General features: G+C 42.9%; 9 protein-coding genes across 9 annotated transcripts; 6 read left to right on the plus strand and 3 right to left on the minus strand.

The window, feature by feature from the left end:
* Positions 1-1,379: 1,379 nt before the first annotated feature.
* LOC115761456 (chymotrypsin-2) lies at positions 1,380-2,539 on the minus strand. The gene is made up of 3 exons (XM_030703222.1): positions 2,508-2,539; positions 2,313-2,420; positions 1,380-2,103 (listed from the first exon to the last, which is right to left on the minus strand). The coding sequence occupies exons 1-3, from the start codon at positions 2,537-2,539 to the stop codon at positions 1,380-1,382; spliced, it is 864 nt and encodes a 287-aa protein (XP_030559082.1).
* A 1,526-nt stretch (positions 2,540-4,065) lies between these two features.
* Positions 4,066-4,887, plus strand: LOC115761457 (chymotrypsin-2). The gene has a single exon (XM_030703224.1). The coding sequence runs from the start codon at positions 4,066-4,068 to the stop codon at positions 4,870-4,872; it is 807 nt and encodes a 268-aa protein (XP_030559084.1). The 3' UTR covers positions 4,873-4,887.
* On the minus strand, positions 4,878-5,816 carry LOC115761399 (chymotrypsin-2). Its single transcript, XM_030703157.1, has one exon. The coding sequence runs from the start codon at positions 5,814-5,816 to the stop codon at positions 4,944-4,946; it is 873 nt and encodes a 290-aa protein (XP_030559017.1). The 3' UTR covers positions 4,878-4,943.
* A 1,557-nt stretch (positions 5,817-7,373) lies between these two features.
* Positions 7,374-8,236, minus strand: LOC115761547 (chymotrypsin-1). The gene has a single exon (XM_030703329.1). The coding sequence runs from the start codon at positions 8,234-8,236 to the stop codon at positions 7,427-7,429; it is 810 nt and encodes a 269-aa protein (XP_030559189.1). The 3' UTR covers positions 7,374-7,426.
* Positions 8,237-9,351: 1,115 nt separating this feature from the next.
* Positions 9,352-10,382, plus strand: LOC115761403 (chymotrypsin-2). The gene has a single exon (XM_030703161.1). It carries the CDS (start codon positions 9,378-9,380, stop codon positions 10,284-10,286), a length of 909 nt encoding a protein of 302 aa, XP_030559021.1. The 5' UTR covers positions 9,352-9,377; the 3' UTR covers positions 10,287-10,382.
* An 80-nt stretch (positions 10,383-10,462) lies between these two features.
* On the plus strand, positions 10,463-12,390 carry LOC115761404 (chymotrypsin-2). The gene is made up of 2 exons (XM_030703162.1): positions 10,463-10,712; positions 11,543-12,390. The coding sequence occupies exons 1-2, from the start codon at positions 10,516-10,518 to the stop codon at positions 12,168-12,170; spliced, it is 825 nt and encodes a 274-aa protein (XP_030559022.1). The 5' UTR covers positions 10,463-10,515; the 3' UTR covers positions 12,171-12,390.
* A 1,098-nt stretch (positions 12,391-13,488) lies between these two features.
* Positions 13,489-14,429, plus strand: LOC115761542 (chymotrypsin-1). Its single transcript, XM_030703325.1, has one exon. The coding sequence runs from the start codon at positions 13,489-13,491 to the stop codon at positions 14,305-14,307; it is 819 nt and encodes a 272-aa protein (XP_030559185.1). The 3' UTR covers positions 14,308-14,429.
* Positions 14,430-15,206: 777 nt separating this feature from the next.
* Positions 15,207-17,509, plus strand: LOC115761552 (chymotrypsin-1). The gene has a single exon (XM_030703335.1). It carries the CDS (start codon positions 15,883-15,885, stop codon positions 16,723-16,725), a length of 843 nt encoding a protein of 280 aa, XP_030559195.1. The 5' UTR covers positions 15,207-15,882; the 3' UTR covers positions 16,726-17,509.
* A 30-nt stretch (positions 17,510-17,539) lies between these two features.
* On the plus strand, positions 17,540-18,406 carry LOC115761458 (chymotrypsin-1-like). Its single transcript, XM_030703225.1, has one exon. The coding sequence runs from the start codon at positions 17,540-17,542 to the stop codon at positions 18,404-18,406; it is 867 nt and encodes a 288-aa protein (XP_030559085.1).
* The last annotated feature ends 183 nt before the right edge of the window (positions 18,407-18,589 follow it).

Below are 18,589 nucleotides of genomic sequence, written 5' to 3' on the forward strand. Positions count from 1 at the left end.
ATATTCTTTCGTTCCAAAGGTTTTAACAGGGTATTTGGTAGTCAACCACTGTCGTCTAGAGTATTCGTTGTCTGCATTTATCAGCAAAAAGTTAAGTTCTAAAAAATGTTGATAAGAGGCGTGACTAAATCCAACATTGCGAACAAACAAATATTTTGCAAACAAAATTTGTCATATTTTTATGTCAGCTTATCAGTATTGGAACTTTTTATTTTTGCTTCACAGAAATATATAATTGGCATTTGATAAGCGGGAAAAACTTAACTGAATCATTAACTGACGGCATAATTTTAAATAATTTTGAGAGCTTCACAAAATATCTGTCTATATAAAATAAGTTATTTATGTTTTAAACTATGCGGAAAAAATCTAATCAATTTGTGAAGAGTTCTTAACTAGGAGATACGCGACGGACAGTTCTAAAGTAATAGACATTTCTTTGCTAAATTCAATATTCAATTCAAATTCGAAAGCAGGCAACGCCTCAGCGTTCATTTTGATTCTAGCCTTCAACTTGAGCTGTCTGCCAGTTAGATAAGAAATGGAACTAGCAGAACAACAGATCCTTAAGTTTAGTTGCAAAACGGTTGACTGTTTCGATAAAAGGGCCGAGGCGCAGATCCTTCATAATTGAAAAGTTCCGAATCAGCGGAAGATTTCCAATAAGAGATATCATCACAAGATTTAGGTTTTGTTGCAATCTAGCTAGGTTGCTTTGATTAATTAAATTTAAAATGCCCCGGTGTTTGTCTTCAGTTTGTGGGCTGTGATTTGTCGGTGAGCGGTGGGTGGGGGATGGAGTAAGTAGGCGAAATGTCGCTTTGCAAGCCTCCGGCTTTTTAAAAATAAGTTTTCGCGTGCAACCTAAAGGTCGTTTAATTTGGCTGTAATTCCGCGCAACTATCAATAAGTAGCAGGAAACACAGAGGATTTGCACTAGAGTCTTGCACGGTTCCGCGAACAAAAACTTGCGCCTCTCTCCGTTTCGTTTGTTTTAGCAGGAAGATGTAGAGAGATGTACAAAAAAAGGATTACTCTTCTGGATAAAGCGAGATATGGTCATGAGGAGTTATCAATGAGTGGGATTAAAATCGATCTTTGTGAGACAGGATCTGAGCTCCAGATGTTATGTCTCAGAGTCCATTTAATCGACTGGGAGCGATGTGCAGACTCTACAGGCTCGACTCGCCTGCTGATTAAGCCTATTTATTCTTTATGGGATCGAAAAGCCTATCTTCTGCTAGGCATCTACTACATGCATTTGCAACAAGCCATTCCATCCGTATCAAATCAAATACAGGAATTAAATATATCACACACATAAGTTTACTGACAATAACTTAAACTAATAGTAACTGAGCATGGTCTTAGTTAGACGTTTAATTAATTATCTGCTGTTGCACACCCGCACATTTGCCATTGCCGCTCATAACCCGCCGCATCCACTCTCTGTAGTAACGCGCATCCATAAATACGTCGGGTACACCCTGTGCACAGGGCACCATAAAGTTGAGTATGCCAATTAGTTGGCCATTGTGGACCAGCGGACCGCCAGTGTCGCCATGGCAGGCGCCTATGTTTTGCGCTCGAAAAGCGCACACATGACACACCCCCAGCTGAAGATCCTCGTAGGCAGCGAGTCGCGTCTCGCATTCCTGCCGCGTGATGTGCTGCTGTTGCACCATTTGCAGCAGCGTGGGCGTGGCACCGGCCGCCGACTGTGTCCCCCAGCCAGTGAAGAGCAGCTCCGCGGTGCCCACAGGCCAGGATGCATGCGCCAACGCCACGGGCTGCGTGAGTGCATCATAGCGAATGCTCTCGTTCAGCTGGAGCAAGGCAATATCATTATGGTATTTTGGCTGGTCGTAGTTGCAGTGCACATAGATAGCCGAGGGATAGTGGAGAGCACCTGGTTGAGTATAGCGTATGGTGCCCACAGCCACGCGTAGGCGATCCGCTGGCCAACCGCTCACACAGTGCCCCGCAGTGAGGGTCCAGCTTGCTGATAGGATGGCCCCACCGCACAGATGGCTGCCCGCCAGAGTTTGCAGTGAGATCTGATAGGGTGCATCGCCCTCACCTGCATTCTGACCACCCACAATGGAGTGGGCGGGGCGTGGCAGCAGCAGGAGCAATAGGAGCAGCGGGTATATCAGCGGCAACAAGCACCGTCCGTGTCGTGTCATATTTGATATCCAAGTGCAGACTGAGCTCTCAGCATTGGCAACAATTGGTTATGTTCCTCCTAACGATAAGGTATATCGACTTTGGAGCCAATCTGATCATAAGTGATTTTTTACGATCAGTTTGATAAATGGTCAAGCAATAATCGATAAAATTTGGAGCTAAATGTCAAAACAATCACAAAACATGATAATAATAGATCGCATGATAAAAACTTGTTGCACACGAACTGGACCCTGGTCTAGATGTAGACCACTTACTAAGTGGGATTTGGAGTGAATACTAATAGATTGATTTCGATTGATCTATTCATCCGTCTTTACCAACGCCTATATCCTGTGACTATAATAAGCATTATTTGTTATTGCATTGAGTGCGGTTGTATTCATTTATTTGTTTGTCTTGGCTAAAGTCAAATGTTGACAGTGCTATTCAAAAAGTTGATAGTTAATAACTACTAATTTCTATACCTATAATAATAAAACTAACTAGTCTAATTTTAACTGCTAGATTGATAAAAATGTTGTCTATATATCTCTATATATATCACATGCATATTTGTATATGGGCATATGAAACAAAAATTAACATTTATTTATGCACTGCCGAACATTATATACCCTTGCATAAATGCACGTTATATTTATCTAAATTCAGGAATAATATTCGGGCGTTTGATCCTTAGATCCTTTAGTTGGACTAATGTAGAAAGGTTTCTGCTCTTATGTTAGCAGCGTAATAAAGCTCACGGTTGATGGTTTTGGTTGAGATATCTTTAGAAAAACCATAATTATAAATTTCAAAAATCAATTCTCAATTCTCAATATACCTAAACAAGCACTATGATATAGTGGGCCGATATGAACAAAGTACACTTTAGTGCTTAAAGTTATCTTTACTTAAAATTCGCAACTACCGGATATGTTACCGGTACGATAACATCAATATTTCGGAGCTGGGCCCTTGTCACGTATTATATATTATATAGTTATAGTTTGTCATGAAATGTGAGAATTGTGAGAGACATCTCCGACCCCATAAAGTATATTTATTCTTGAGTTGAATAGCCATGTCCGTCTGTCCATTGGTTTCTAGTTTCTCAGCTTTAAAGCTAACGTCTAGAAACTTTGCATTGGTGGATCTTTCTGATGCAATAAATACATATGTCGAATCGAACCGGTCTAAAAGTAGTTTTTTGTATGGACAACTTTTTTGTTTGCCAGTATACTCCTCATATATAGGCGAAATCCTATCAAGATCGCATATTTACATTCTATTGCTCTATGGGAAGAACTGGTTCAAAATTGAATTTGTAGTGGGCAAAATACTCTGTTTTTGTAATATTCTCATAAAACTTCGCATTTACGAGCTTTGTTATTTTCACATATGTATCTGCAAAACCATTAGGCAAACGTCTATAAGGGTATTGAATCTTCGGCGTGCGCATGATATCCGTACTTTCTCGAGAAAAACTATGATTCGCCTTGGGCTTCGCTTCGGCTGTTTCTTGAGCAATTGTTAATACTGGATTTGAACAGGTTTGGTCAAAAACCTTTGCCAGGCGTACAAATAATATAATAGTCATAATAAATCTAGTTTCCTATTCACATCAAACCAAGCGGCCTGCTGATAAGGCAAGCGAATGGGTTTATAAGGACTGCCCCGGGCTAGGTAAAAACCCAAATACCTAATGTCACTTAAAGGTAATACGAATACCAAATAACCCGGCTATCGCTAGACTGGGCTATGGCTCTATTGCAATCATAAACTGTCCAATGCGTTCATAAAATCTGCCTGATAAAAGTCGGTTAAAAGACCTCCGATAAAACTCCTAGCAAATAATACAGTGCTTAGTTTGCGTTAGTTTCTTGGACGGAAAAGATGAAGTTGCTCCACTTTTGCCTAATAATTTTACTGCTGCAGCAGCTAACTGTGGCCAAGCGTTTACTGGACTTGGATGCTGCCAACGCTGGCCAGCTCTCCGGCAAGGGTCGCATTGTGGGCGGTCAGACGGCAGAGATTGGATTTGCCAAGTATCAGGTGTCGCTGCAGGTCGCCCTCGGCTATCACAACTGTGGCGGTGCCATACTGAATGAGCAGTGGGTCATCACGGCGGGTCACTGTGTGGTCGATTTTCCAATCGAGTTTATTGTGGTGGTCATGGGCACCAACCGCTATGCGGAACCCGGCGCCATCCACTATACTGCGGAGAAGTATGTGCACTGCATGTACGATAAGCCCTATATGCATAATGACATAGCCCTGCTGAAGCTCAGCGAAAACATAACCTTCAATGAGTTCACGCAGCCCATAGAGCTGCCCGTGGGTCCGGTGCGTGAGGGCGCGGAGATTGTGCTCACCGGCTGGGGCGCTGAGGTCGCCAATGGCCAAGCAAATGAGAATCTGCAAAAGCTGAGCTTGGGCTTTGTCAAACTGGATGAATGCCTGGATATATTCAATCAGACCAGCAACATGGGCGTGGGACACATTTGCACATTCAGCAAGGAAGGTGAGGGTGCCTGTCATGGCGATTCGGGTGGACCGCTGGTGAGCGATGGTCATCTAGTTGGTCTAGTAAATTGGGGCCGACCCTGTGCCAAGGGATTTCCGGATGTGCAGGCCAATGTGTACTACTATCTGGACTGGATCAGGAACGTCATCAGCGGCAATGCCAAGTGCAGCACCTGAACAGCTCATGAAATAAAGATTTAAATAAACTTGTATTTTATATGGAAATTGTGTTTCCTTTTTTATTTCAATCACACGCCATAGTTGCTGGCATAGCAGTGACACGCCTTGCAGGAGGATTCCGACTGGGTGCGCCTGATCCAATCGCGATGATAATGCACCGAGGCATAGCTGTCCGGATAGCCAAGGGCACAGGGATGGCCCCAATTGACTAGGCCATACAGTATGCCATCCCAGGCCAGCGGACCACCCGAGTCGCCATGGCAAGCGCCCTGACCCTGGTCCGTTAATGTGCATATGTGGCAGGGCCCATTGTTCGGATCGCCGCCCATAATCTCTTGGCAGCTGTCGTGGTCCACATACGTCAGTGTCGCCTGTTGCAGCACATCGGGCGTATCGCCCCACAAGACCGTCGAGCCCCAGCCGGTCAGCAGCAGCTGCGAACCGTTCGCGGGCAGTCCATCAGGCAGGTTTGCCGGCTTTGTGTATTCGTTCCACACGATCGAATCGTTGAGACGCATCAGAGCAATATCATTGTGATACTCGGGAAAATTATAATTGCAGTGCACCCAATATTCCTCGACAAAGTATTTGGCATCTGGTTGCTGCCAGAGCACGGTGCCCGTCGCGACGCGCAAATAGGTCGGATTATAGCCATAGACACAATGGGCTGCGGTCAGCACATGGCGCTCATCAATGATCGCTCCTCCGCACATATGATCCCCGTACATGCCCTGCAGCGAGATTTGATAGGGTGCTTGACCCAGCTGAGCATCGCTGCCGGCCACCACGCGCCCCTCAATGTCCTTGGCCGAGCGGGCCCACTGCTCCAGCCGCTCGGCCGACATCTTGCCCAGCCTCTTGCCACTGGCCGGTTCGCTCCGGCTGAGCAGGCACAGGGCCAGGCACAGGATTGCCGCAACACTTGCACAACATTTAAACATTCTGACGGCTCAATCTGTGAACGCGTATTAAACGCGCCTCCAGATTGTGATTTTCCTTTTATACTCGCAAAAATCAAGACATATCGCCCCAGTTTTATCATAAATCGGATTGGATGTTGTCCACATGTTGATATCTGGCCCATAAAATGATATAGACGCGTTCTGATTACGATTTTGTGGAAGGTAATTAATATCGCAGTCGGACACTGTGTTGATGACTCGTCAACTAAAAGAACTCTACGAAAAGGAACAGCTGCAAGAAACGCAGATACCCAGTGAAACCCCGGGATAAAGCTATAACTATTTGCCGTTTTGGTAAATTTAAGAAAACTGCAGATGCATTCTGCAAATAGTATCGAAAAATCTTTTTAGCATACTTTTGGGCTTGTCGGCGTTAAGTGTTATTAAGATTTGGTTCGGTGCTAAAATATATCTTTGCTGAAACCAAGGATAGGGCGGAGGACGGAAATCTCACAGGAATTTCAATTCAAAGCTTGGGACAGGGCGCTTATTTAATTCGGAATCTATACACTAGCCTGGAATTTAAAACCGACTCATAGTTGTTCAGTTTTGTCAGCATTAGTTTAGCCATTGTATTCTTTACAGTCATTTTCAATGAAGAATCTGTCCAAGTCAGTCAAATGTGCAACGGGGATAAGAGTACGAATCTCCAGTTAGTCTGAAAAAAAATCCTTCGAATGTGATGGTACGAAATTATTATTTTAGAAAAATTTGCAACCACGTCAAATTTTGTAAACTTTGGATATCTCCAGAATTAATGTACACGTGCAAGGCCCCTATATATTTTCCCAGAAATTAATATCGTCATTTGTTTAGTTAGGGCCCGCCAGAGCATACACTTGTATAATTATTATATTATATTATATTTATATATTATATTATATTATATTATTATATTATATTATTGTTTTAACATTTTCCATTCAAATTTTACATTTATATTTATTTTTTCAATCATTCATCTTCATTGAATATAAGTAAATTAAATAAATAAATTAAATATTGTCGCACGATCGGAACCAGCGACTTTCCGCTTGTTAGTCCGACGCTAAGACACCTTATCCATGTAGGTCCCTGTCTTATATGGCCGCGTTTCAATATAATAATTTAATATACACAAACTTTGTCCCTCTTATTACCCAACTTGCAGATGGATTTTTTGACCTAATAGGAAGCTTTTGCAAAAATTTCAAACTTCTAGTCCTAGCATACAAACGGATATAAATATATGTATATTTTTTACTTTTTTTAAATTATCTAAAATCTTTTACTATAACTAAATGAATTAAAAAACAATTAATATTAAGAACACAGATTGTCTATTTATGTTGTAACCCGGAAGTACATTAATGATCAAATCAAAAAACAAAGTCAACATAAACCATGTTCATACCCTGTAATACGTCGAGCGCAATAACTTTTATTAACCTCTGAATAATACTCAATTAAAGCACCAAATTTTCCGATAAAAACAAAACCATAAAAGAATTGAATGTCCATTAGCTGACAGGACTTTAAACTGTCCGAGCTTCAATTGTAACAATGATCGTGCAATTAATTATATAGATCCACATAAATAAATAAATAAATCAATTTACGCGCTGCTTGCAACCGGCGATGGTGCGTCGTATCCAGTCCGCATAGTAGATGGTATTCGCATGCATATCCGGCTTGCCAACGGCACAGGGTGCACCCCAATTGACCACGCCCACCAGCTTGCCCAGCCACATGAGCGGGCCACCCGAGTCGCCGTTGCAGGCGCCCTCGCCCTCCCGCGTGTAGGTGCAAAGGTGTCCAATGTCGACGCCATCGGTGTAATCCCAGGCGGCCCTACACTCGGCACGATCGATGATCGTCAGATTGATCGTCCGCAACAGCTGCTCGGCCGGCCAGTTGAGCTCGGGTGCACCCCAGCCGGTCAGGATGACCGTGGCACCAGCTGGTGGCTGTTGTGCACTCAGTGCGACAGCTTGGGTGCGCTCGTTCCACACAATCGACTCGTTCAGATGGAGCAGACCAATGTCATTGGCATAGACGGCCGGTATATCGTACATGCTGTGCACAATGGCCTCGTCCACATAGAGCATCTGTCCCGGAGCAAGTCTATCATTTGTGCCCACTACAATGCGCAGCTCCTGAATGGCAAAATCGAGGGCACAATGGCCGGCGGTCAGGATCCAGCGCTCATCGATGATGACTCCACCGCAGATATTTGTTTGCCAACTCGTTTGTATCGAGACCTGATAAGGTGCCGCACCCTCCGCCGCCTCCTGGCCGCCAACAATTCGATTGCTGTGCGTCTGATATTTATGATGGATACGCTTGGCCCGCGTGACGTCAATGGAACTGCCCAGCAATAGACACAGGCACCAGAGCCACGACCAGATCAATGCAGACATGAGGAGGTGAGTACGTGTGAGAACTGCAATTAATGACCAGTAATGAAAAATGGAATGTCCCCAGTCGAAGCTTTTATATGCATGCGCTACACTCGGAGAAAAACGGTGTTCGCAATACGAACATGACTAGACTAGACAGCAAATTTTTTTGGGTTTGTGTTTTTCCAAGCATAACTCTACGATATTAATAGCTGAATGCAAACAACTAGATTTTCGTTTAGTATAAGATTATTTCACTTTTTGGATATCTTCCGATATCCCCATCAAATTTTGAAGGTAGAACCGTCCTCTTTGGTATATACACTCATTTGAAGAGTTTTACAAAGATCGGACAATATACACCGAAGTTAATTAAGAATGCATTACGCATTCATAGTGTTGGACTGAGGGGAGAATAAAGTGCGGTGCGAGTCTTAACTTATTATTTTTATCTGATTTCAAAGATTCTGATTTGATTTCATTAACATGAATGAATTATAAATCGTTTTGTTATTTATGAATGTTTTATTGAATTTTTTGTATTTTGGTTTTTTTAATAAAATTGCGCCGTTCTTCTTTAGGTTCAGCTGTTCTTTTCCGACAAAAAATTATTCATCAGAAGATTTGGAATACGAGGCTTTTTACGAGAACGTAAATCTTAATAATAACTCCACCTGATTGATAATAAATAAGAAATATAAGTTACAAAATAATATAAACATAAATAAAGAACTTTGTACTCAGCTTAAGAAATGTTGACCAGATCGTAGTTGGATAACTCTTATACTTAAGTTAACTTTTCTTCAACTTTTTCTGCGAGTGTACTAAACCTTTTATCGCACCTGGAAAGATTTGGACAGCGGCTATCGCGCGCTGTTTTTAACGAAGCAAATGGTCAAATCTTTATGAATGTAAATAAAGCCCATATCAGTTGCATATCTTTACGATGTGCAGGATAAAACCCACACGGTAAATGCGCTCGATTGGAGGGACTATAAACCGGCCAACTATATAGGGGCTGGCTGTGGCAGACTTTTAAGCACATCATGCCCGCCTCCACCAGGCGTTATGAGTGGCCAAAACTTATCGTGCCGCCATAGTTAAAGGCCATAAGCACAGCCGATAAGACATGTCCGATGTGTAATTCCGGAGCAAATCGTGAATGAATTTCAGTTTCAATTCAAGACTTACAACAATGGCATCAGTTTCCAGATCAGCGTTGCAGCTCTGCCTCTGCCAGCTGATGCTGCCCCTGCTGCTGCTTCAGCTTCTGCAACCCCTCGCCATTGATGCCCTGCGCTTGCGCGGGGAACAGCTGCTGCCGGGTGAAGCAGCCGAGCGCCTGCATCCGAATCCGAGGCTAGCACAGGGCCGCATTGCGGGTGGCCAGCTGGCGGAGCAGGGCGATTGGCCCTGGATTGTTAACATACAGAATCAATTTGGGTATCCCTTTTGCAGTGGCGTCATCATCGATGATCTGTGGATCTTGACCGCCGCCAGCTGTGTGTCCGGTTTGCGTCCACGCAATTTAGTGGCCGTAGCCGGCACCTTGGCCACCTGGAATACCACCGCACCGGGCTACTATGTGGATCAGGTTCATGTGCATTGCAACTTTGATAAGCCGCTGTATCACAACGATATTGCGTTGCTGCATTTGAGCGGCGCCATTGAGTACAATGACGTTACGGCCAAGATAGAGCTCGCGGAGCTGGATGAACTAGAGCAGGGCGAGCCGCTGAGCTTTGCGGGCTGGGGCACAGATGAACCAAGTGGCAGCAGTTCCCAGTATTTGCAGCAATCACAGGGCACTTATCTACCCGTCGACGAGTGCCGCACCGTGCTGGACAACACTGACGATGTGGACCTGGGTCATGTCTGCGTCCAAATGGACGCGGGAAAGGGCGCCTGCCATGGCGACGCCGGCGGACCACTTATCAATTCCCGGCAACAGCTGGTGGGCATCGGCAACTGGGGTGTGCCATGCGCCCGTGGCTATCCGGATGTCTACAGTCGTGTGGCCTTCTACAACGATTGGATACGCACCATCACGACAGGCTGTGGCCTAGCCTAGAACATAAACATGTGACCATATTTGGGCCGCATTATCAGCTCTTGATTTCTTGTCTTGCCGCAATAAAAAGTTATGCGATTTTTATGTACCCAGCAATTTTTTCTTTGGTTTTATTCTGATTGATATTAGCCCCAAACTTTATGGCGGGTCATTAATATCCAATTCGCTGTTTAGCTGCTTGCCATGGACGTTTCCTTCAGATCAGTCCACTTTTAACTTAGCTGCCAACATGTCTTACCAAATCGGAGCGTTACTCTTCCTGCCGTTGCTGCTGCTGTCGTTGTCCTCCTCGCAGGCCTCACACCAGCGTCGCGTCTTTCAGTCGGTGCCCGCGTCCAAGTTTAATTCCAATTCGCGTATTGTTGGTGGTGGCTTGGCTGCCTTGGGCTCAGCACCCTACCAGGTGTCCATACAGAATTCGCTGGGGTACATATCAAATTCATTATTTAGTTTCTCGATAATATAAAATATACTGGAGTTCGCGGTTTTAGTGATTCAATTTTTCCAAATTACGGGCTCGAATCCCAACGTAGTGTATGCATCTATATGGAGGAGAGTTTTTTTTTAAATAATATTATTAACTAAAATAAATACAATAAATATATTTAAAAAAAATATAAACAAATTAAGTAAAATATTATTAATAAGAATACAAATACGAATAATATTAATAACAATAATAATATTAAATGTAAATATAAAAATAATTATAACAAAAATTATAAAATTATTTTGTGTATAAACTATATAAAGCCATATAATATAATATTATAATATTATCTATACATTTTTAAGAGTCCTCCTTTAATATATTTCAAAATTATTAAAAGTTCAAAGAAAGTGTGAAAAAAACGGAATATTAAAAAAAATAGTTCGGAAAACGAAGGAAAAATGAATAATTTTAATAAAATTTAAAACCTAAATTTAAAACATAAACATTTTTGTAACAAGATTGCAAAACAAGATTGAAAAAAAATGACAAATTTACATAAAAATGGAAAACACAAGAAAATCAAAAATGTGTAACAAAGACACAAAAAAAATAAAAGTGTAGATACATAAAATAAATCAAGCATATATGTATATTTATATATATATCAATATATGATGTTGTATATCAATTGTTCAATGCTCAAATTTAAAACGGATACAGTAATTTAAAAAGTTCTGGTTCAACTTAACCTTACCTAACCTAGCCTAACCTCACTTTAACCAACCTAACCTTACTTTATCTACTTCTCTTCAACTTCTTACAGCAATCACATGTGTGGGGGCGCCATTATACACGATCAGTACATCCTGACCGCCGCCAGCTGCCTGGCGGGCATGCGCAAAAGCAATGTCAAGGTGGTCATGAGCACCAATGACTGGGCGGGTCCAGCCTGGGAGTACTACGTGGAGGAAATAATTCTGCACTGTAAGTTCGATCAGCCGCTGTATCATAATGATATTGCACTGATCAAAATGCAAACCCTGGTGGCCTACGATGAGGTCACGCAGAACATAACAATCGCCGCGCTCGACGATCTGGTGGCGGGGGACAAGCTCAAGATGACAGGCTGGGGCAGCACATCGGAGAGCGGTGAATATGAATTTGATCTAAGGGAGCTGGAGGTGACCTATGTGCCAACGGCCAACTGTAATTCAACCTATGGCCACACCAGCGATCTGGACATTGGACATCTGTGCGCAGTGGGGCGGGTGGGAGCCGGCGCCTGTCATGGCGATCATGGCGGGCCGCTGGTCGACAGTCAAGGTCGCCTGGTGGGCATTGGCAACTGGGGCGTGCCCTGTGGTCGAGGCTTTCCAGATGTATTTGCGCGCGTCAGCTTCTACTACGACTGGATACAGTCCACAATCAATGGCTGCGGCATAACCAAATAGTCGCTCTGGCCTCTAATCTTTGCCAGACGTCTGGACGATGGTAATCAGCATGAACTACAAGGTATACTTTGTACCCACGAATATTTATGCATTGCCAAAATACAAACCCTTCAATAATATACGTTTAAAAATCGACTTGTCATTTTGTTGAATACACTGTGACAAATGTTGACTTACAACTTTTCGAACTATTTAGGTGTTTTAACAGTTTTTTGAATTCATGCTTGTAAAACACCTTAAACTAAAAAAAAATATATATGTATGTATATATAATTAAATGGAGTGCTAATTGATATTAAAGTAAACAAATAATTAATGAAAGCATTTAATTAACAACTAGACTGCGCTGAAAAAATGTATCCCGCTGGACGCGAACCGTGGACTTCTCGCTTGCCCGCTGAACGTATTTCAGCGAGGGAAAGGGAAACAAAGAGAAAGTGAGCGAGTTAGAGTGTGACTGAGAGAGAGATAGAGAGTGAGAGAATTGTATTGAGGACAAGAGCATCATTTTAGTTTAATTTAAACCTACTACTACTAATTTTAGCTAAATTTTAGTTGACATTTGGTGTTAATTTCTGAAATTCAATTTAAATCCGAAATCAAACGAAAAATGAGTAAGTATATTTAAACTTAAGCTATTTCGAATTCGATCTCCCAATTTATTTTTAACTAAGTGCACAAATCTCAACCCAAAAACTTTGTCTTACAAAAGCACAACATAAGCCCCATCCGACCCATACTTTTTTTATTGCTTACTGAATAATAATGAAAAAAGTTTCCACACCGAACAGGAACTTGGACCGTGCATCGACCTACTTAGCCTTGATTTCAATTTTTTCTTACAGTGCACGACTGATTTGCTAATGAGTTCTCTATCTTTCTGGAATTATTCCAAACTGAAATTATTATTATTTATGGCTTTTGTTGTCTAATATTTAATTGGCAGTTCCGCTGGGAGCTAGCCACAGATTACGACATTATCGTGTGTCTGGCAGATCGCGATCAAAGTGCGGCCACGGGGCGTATGAGTAATTTGTTGTCATAGCTAACGTTTGATTGTTGTCATTCGTTTGGTCGTTGACGAGTGGCGGTACTTCTTCGGCTTAACGCGAATTCTGGCTTATCAGTGTATTGGCTATGGTAATGTCACTATCGGAACTTCCCCAGAATCGCGTTCAGTTCTTATCTCAACGATTCGCGTATTCAAAGAAAGCTGCGAACAGATAAGGCGTAACAGGTAGCCGACTATAAAAGGAAAACATGACCACAAAATGTCCACAATTCGAAATCGAAAGTCGAAAAGCAAACAATATATAAAATGAAGCTGCTGATTTTACTTAACGTCGCGCTCTTGATCGTTGCCCAGTGCGAGGCACGCGAACTGGGATCAGGTCGAAAGTTGAGCCGCCAGCTGGATTTGGATGTGGTGCGTCCCGAGTCACGTATTGTGGGTGGCACCGATGCACCCGAGGGCTGGGCGCCCTATCAGGTATCCATAATGAGCACATTTGGCGAACATGTCTGTGGAGGCAGCATCATAGCCGAGCAATGGATTCTGACAGCTGCCCATTGCCTGGAGTGGCCCATACAGTACCTTAAGATTGTCACCGGCACCAATGATTATACAAAACCGGGTGCAGAGTATCTGGTGGATGCGACCAAGAAGCACTGCCAGCATGATCAACCTATCTATCACAATGATATTGCGCTTATACACACGGCCACGCCCATTGTCTATAATGAGCGCACACAGCCCATCAAATTGGCGAGCGTGGACAGTTTGAAAGCAGGCGATAAAGTCACACTATCCGGCTGGGGCAGCACCAAAGCCTGGGGCCGATATGTTACCCAGCTGCAAAAGATTGATCTGGCCTATGTGGAGCGCTCGAACTGCAAGTCGAAGGTGCGCAATGCCACCTGGGTGGGCGACGGACACATCTGCAGCTTCACCAAGGAGGGCGAAGGCTCCTGCCATGGCGATTCAGGCGGCCCGCTGATCGATGCGAATCAAACGCTTGTCGGCGTTGTCAATTGGGGTGAGGCCTGCGCCCTGGGCTATCCAGATGTCTATGCCTCGGTGCTATATTATCGCAACTGGATCAGCGAGATGATGACTGAGCAGGGCAAGGCCTGTTAGGAGCTGGTAGGCACAAAGCGCAGAAGGAACAAAAGTAAGGCGAATAAAAGCCAAACCGAACAAAAATTATGTATACAAACATATATACTTAGACAGCTTTAAAGACTTTAGACCTTAAGTCCAAATATTGTACATTTTATCATAAGCACATTTATCACAAAAGAATAAAATATTTATGAACAAATTATCAACCTATAAAGTTAACTGTCGTTTATTTATCACTTTATTAACTTGTTTTGGACAACGATCAGTCCAAGATCCTTTTTGCCGAAGTACCCCTTACCCAAACTGAACTCTTAGTCATAAAAATTATATCGAAGCGCATGGCTAATTGTCAAATGACTCAAATAATTGTCTATTATTAGCTAAGTCGGCTACCAAAAGCGAGCAGCCGTTGGGTAATTATCGGCTGATAAGCATACTAAGTATCATACTTATTATCTAACACACAACTGGGAGCTAGCTACTAATAAACAACAATAAAACAAAACTGAATTAGTTCTAATCAATTCCTATAACTTATTATTATAAACAACAAATAATTATAGTTTCGCTAAGTTTAAAAACATTTTACCTAACCTATAAATAATCATGGTCTTTGGCTAAGGTATTACAACTTTCAAACTTTAGACATGCAATCGAAATTTTAAATGAATAAATTTTAAAATTTATTGAAATTTTACTACTATTACGAAGTTTATAAAGTTATTGCGGATGGGTTATGGTCAAGAACTCCCAACCAAACTATAAATGCCACAATGTTTATGAAATTTGGCTAAGGTATTACAAGCTTCAAAGCCCAACGTAGCCAAACCCGCAAAAATGAAGATTGAAATTTATTTAAATATTATTTAATTATGTAGCTATTTTTATTAACATTAAAACGAGGTTTTGCTTATATTTTAGAACTCTGATGCTAACCTTAAAATACCACCCTTCTCATGAAATTTATCTAAAATATTAAAAACTTTCAAATCAAACCCTAGCTGAACTTAAAATAAAAAGAGTTTAATTTTAAATTTAAATAATAATTTTGAACTATTTATAATAAAGGATTTCGTTGAAAACAATGTAGATTTTATTTTTACATTTAATCCTGCCTAAAAACATTTTAAATGTGGAGTCTCACTTCGAACCAAGACGTTGGTTCAAACCGTAAGCCGAAACACTCACAATTTTCCTTCGGTTTTTAGATATGATTACAAAAATTAGAGCTAAAAACAATCGAACCCGGAACCCTTGCAGTAAAAATGTGACTCGGTCTTGGAAAACAAAACCAACTAACGAGGTTGGCTCTTTAAACCACAATCTATAGATTATATATAATCCTATTTCAAGAAACATTCAAGGGTAAGCAATCTAAGTTAGGCTATCTATCATGGACTGCTTGTGTATTCCATTTAAACGCGTGTTCCCAGCGTGAACACCCACCTTATCTACAGAGACCTTATTTATATGTATATACAGACAACCCCTGGCAAATCTAGAGCTTACGTGACGCGCATACCAAGCGGGCACTCCAAGAAGCCATAAAAGTAACACTTCGTGGCATGCCATATCCAGTCCACATACAATATGCTATTGCTGCTGTTGCTGTCCATGTCGCTCCTTGTCGCTCGCGCCGTGCAGCAGGAGGAGCTGCTTTATCCACCCCAATACACCGGCCAGCGCATTGTGGGCGGCGAGGATGCACCCGAGGGCATGGCGCCCTATCAAATATCGTTGCAGGGCGCCAACAGTGGCCAACATTCCTGTGGCGGCGCCATCATTGATGAGCACTGGATACTGACCGCGGCGCACTGCATACATGGCAAGGCGCCCAATGCATTCCGTGTGCTCACCGGCACACAGGATCTGCAGCAGAATGTGTCCAAATACTATTATCCGGACAGAATCATCGAGCACTGTGCCTATGAGCCGCGCAAATACCGGAATGATATTGCGCTCCTGCACCTGAACGAATCGATTGCCTTCGACAATGCCACCCAGCCCGTAGAGCTGAGCCATGAGCCGCTGGTGCCGGGTGACTGGCTGCTGCTAACCGGCTGGGGCACGTTGTCGCTGGGCGGCGAGGCGCCCGCCAAGCTGCAACGTCTGGAGGTGGAATATGTGCCCTTCGAGCAATGCCGCGAGGCGCACGGCAATAGCAGCCACGTGGATATTGGCCATGTCTGCACCTATAATGACAAGGGGCGTGGCGCATGCCACGGCGACTCCGGCGGCCCCCTGGTGCACAATGGCAAACTAGTGGCGCTCGTCAATTGGGGCATGCCCTGTGCCAAAGGCAAGCCCGATGCCAGTGCCAGCATTGCCTACTATCATGACTTCATACGCACCCATCTCAGTCTGCACGAGGCCGAGGCAGCTGCTGCAGGGGAGGAGCAGCCAGTTTGGAGAAGTAAATCCCATTGCAATTGATCAAGGAGTACGGGCGCAAGTTGTTGACAGTCACTTCATATGAGGCTAACTTACAGAATCTCAGTTGAACATCATTTTAAAGCCCTATGCTAGGGTATAAAAAGCTACTTAGTCTACACTATCCAATTAAAAACTTGAAATCAAAAATGTTGGTTTTTCCAAACGTGTTTTACCAATCACCTGAATTTGTGAGAGAATTGACTTTAGCGCTTTTCAACCCTGCCGCTTCGCTAGAGTGAAATCGGGTTAGCTGCCCTCAATATTAGAGCAAAGCTTTCTAAGCAGCTTAAATCCACATTAAAAAGTACGAATACTCAAGTCGAGTATGCTCGACTACAAGATACCCTGGTGAGATGATTTTCTTCGCCCAACGTATCGAGCCAACAAGGCGGGAGCCTTGCTCCAGGACGACCAGTAAAGTATAGCTGGCCAACTACCTGCAACAAGACGTTTAAGCTCAGTGAAGTTCAATACGATGGGAAAGGTTCTGAAGACTCCCATTTGCAGTCAACGGGACGCTGTAATGCAGACCTTGCTATAAAACCAAGAGAAGGAAAATCATTTTTAATGGAATTTGCAACACTCAGGAGCAAAGCCAGCTTGTCCCACCTAGTTGGCACAGTCACCACAAGCGCTAGTTCCAAACTTGAAAAACCCCTCGAAAAAATCAGCACCAATTATCACAACTTTATATGAAATTGTCGCAATGAAAGCACGAAGCAAAAATGCATTCGTCTTGGATGTCGATTTAGTACACCTTGAATAATTCGCTAGATGCGCCTATTTTCTGTTTGGAGTTTAGTTAATCTGCGACATGCAAAAGTGCCGGAATAAATATCGAAGCTGCTCAATAATTTGGCCACTCTTATTGTTGAGCCTGCCATTTTCATGCTTGGCTAAATGTCTACGTGGTCGTGCAGATGAAAGCAATGAATATGTGATAGCCGAGCCGGGTACGGCGCCCTATCAGGTGTCCATAAATCACACTGAGCAGGGACATTTGTGCAGCGGTGCCATCTTTGCCCTACATTGGGTACTTAGCTCCGCGCAATGCGTGCACGAGCTCGATTGGACAAAAGCCCGGATAGTTGCGGGCATTCAGGATCTGTTGGATGCGCGCCAAGGAGACATCCATCACATCGACTATGTGGTCATTCATGCCCTTTTCGATCCCATAACGCGAGTGAACGACATAAGTTTGATACGCAGCAGATCGAAGTTCGAGTACACGGCCCATGTCCGGCCCATCACACTTGATTGGCAGACGCCGCCAAAAGATGCCATATTGCGGCTTACCGGCTGGCAGTGGCTAAATATACCAGACGAAAATAAGACCCAATTACGTTCCGTTAAATTGAAAGCAATGTCATATAGAGAATGTCACAAAAGATTTGTAATTACGCCCAAAAAACATATAGACGTTGGATATCTGTGCGCGCTAATTAACAATATGAGTGGCAATCGCCTTAATGAAACTGGCAGTCCATTGGTCTATAATGATAAGCTGGTTGGCATATCCAGCATAAGTGCCATCTGCCTTTACCGCTGCAACATTTGCGATCCATTTGTCGCATCCAAAATATCGTACTTCTACGATTTCATAATCGGTAAAACCCGTGGCTGTTCTAATTGTCCTCAAATTGCGGGATATACTGCTGCATACTTTCAAACGTATTTTTAAAATTGCCGGAATGTAATGCTATTGGGTGTAAAACCGGTTTGGAATCGAACCGGTTCATTTTTAAAATTGCAATATATATCTCTTAAATAAAGTCGTATCTTCAAAAAAACGAGAGATTAGGAATATCTTCGGCTAGCCGAAGATCTAATAACTTTGTATTCCGTTTCCGTACTGTAATAGTAA

Source organism: Drosophila novamexicana, unplaced genomic scaffold (genome assembly GCF_003285875.2).
Source record: "Drosophila novamexicana strain 15010-1031.04,08,12 unplaced genomic scaffold, DnovRS2.1 tig00000485-arrow-pilon, whole genome shotgun sequence".
NCBI lineage: Eukaryota > Metazoa > Arthropoda > Insecta > Diptera > Drosophilidae > Drosophila > Drosophila novamexicana.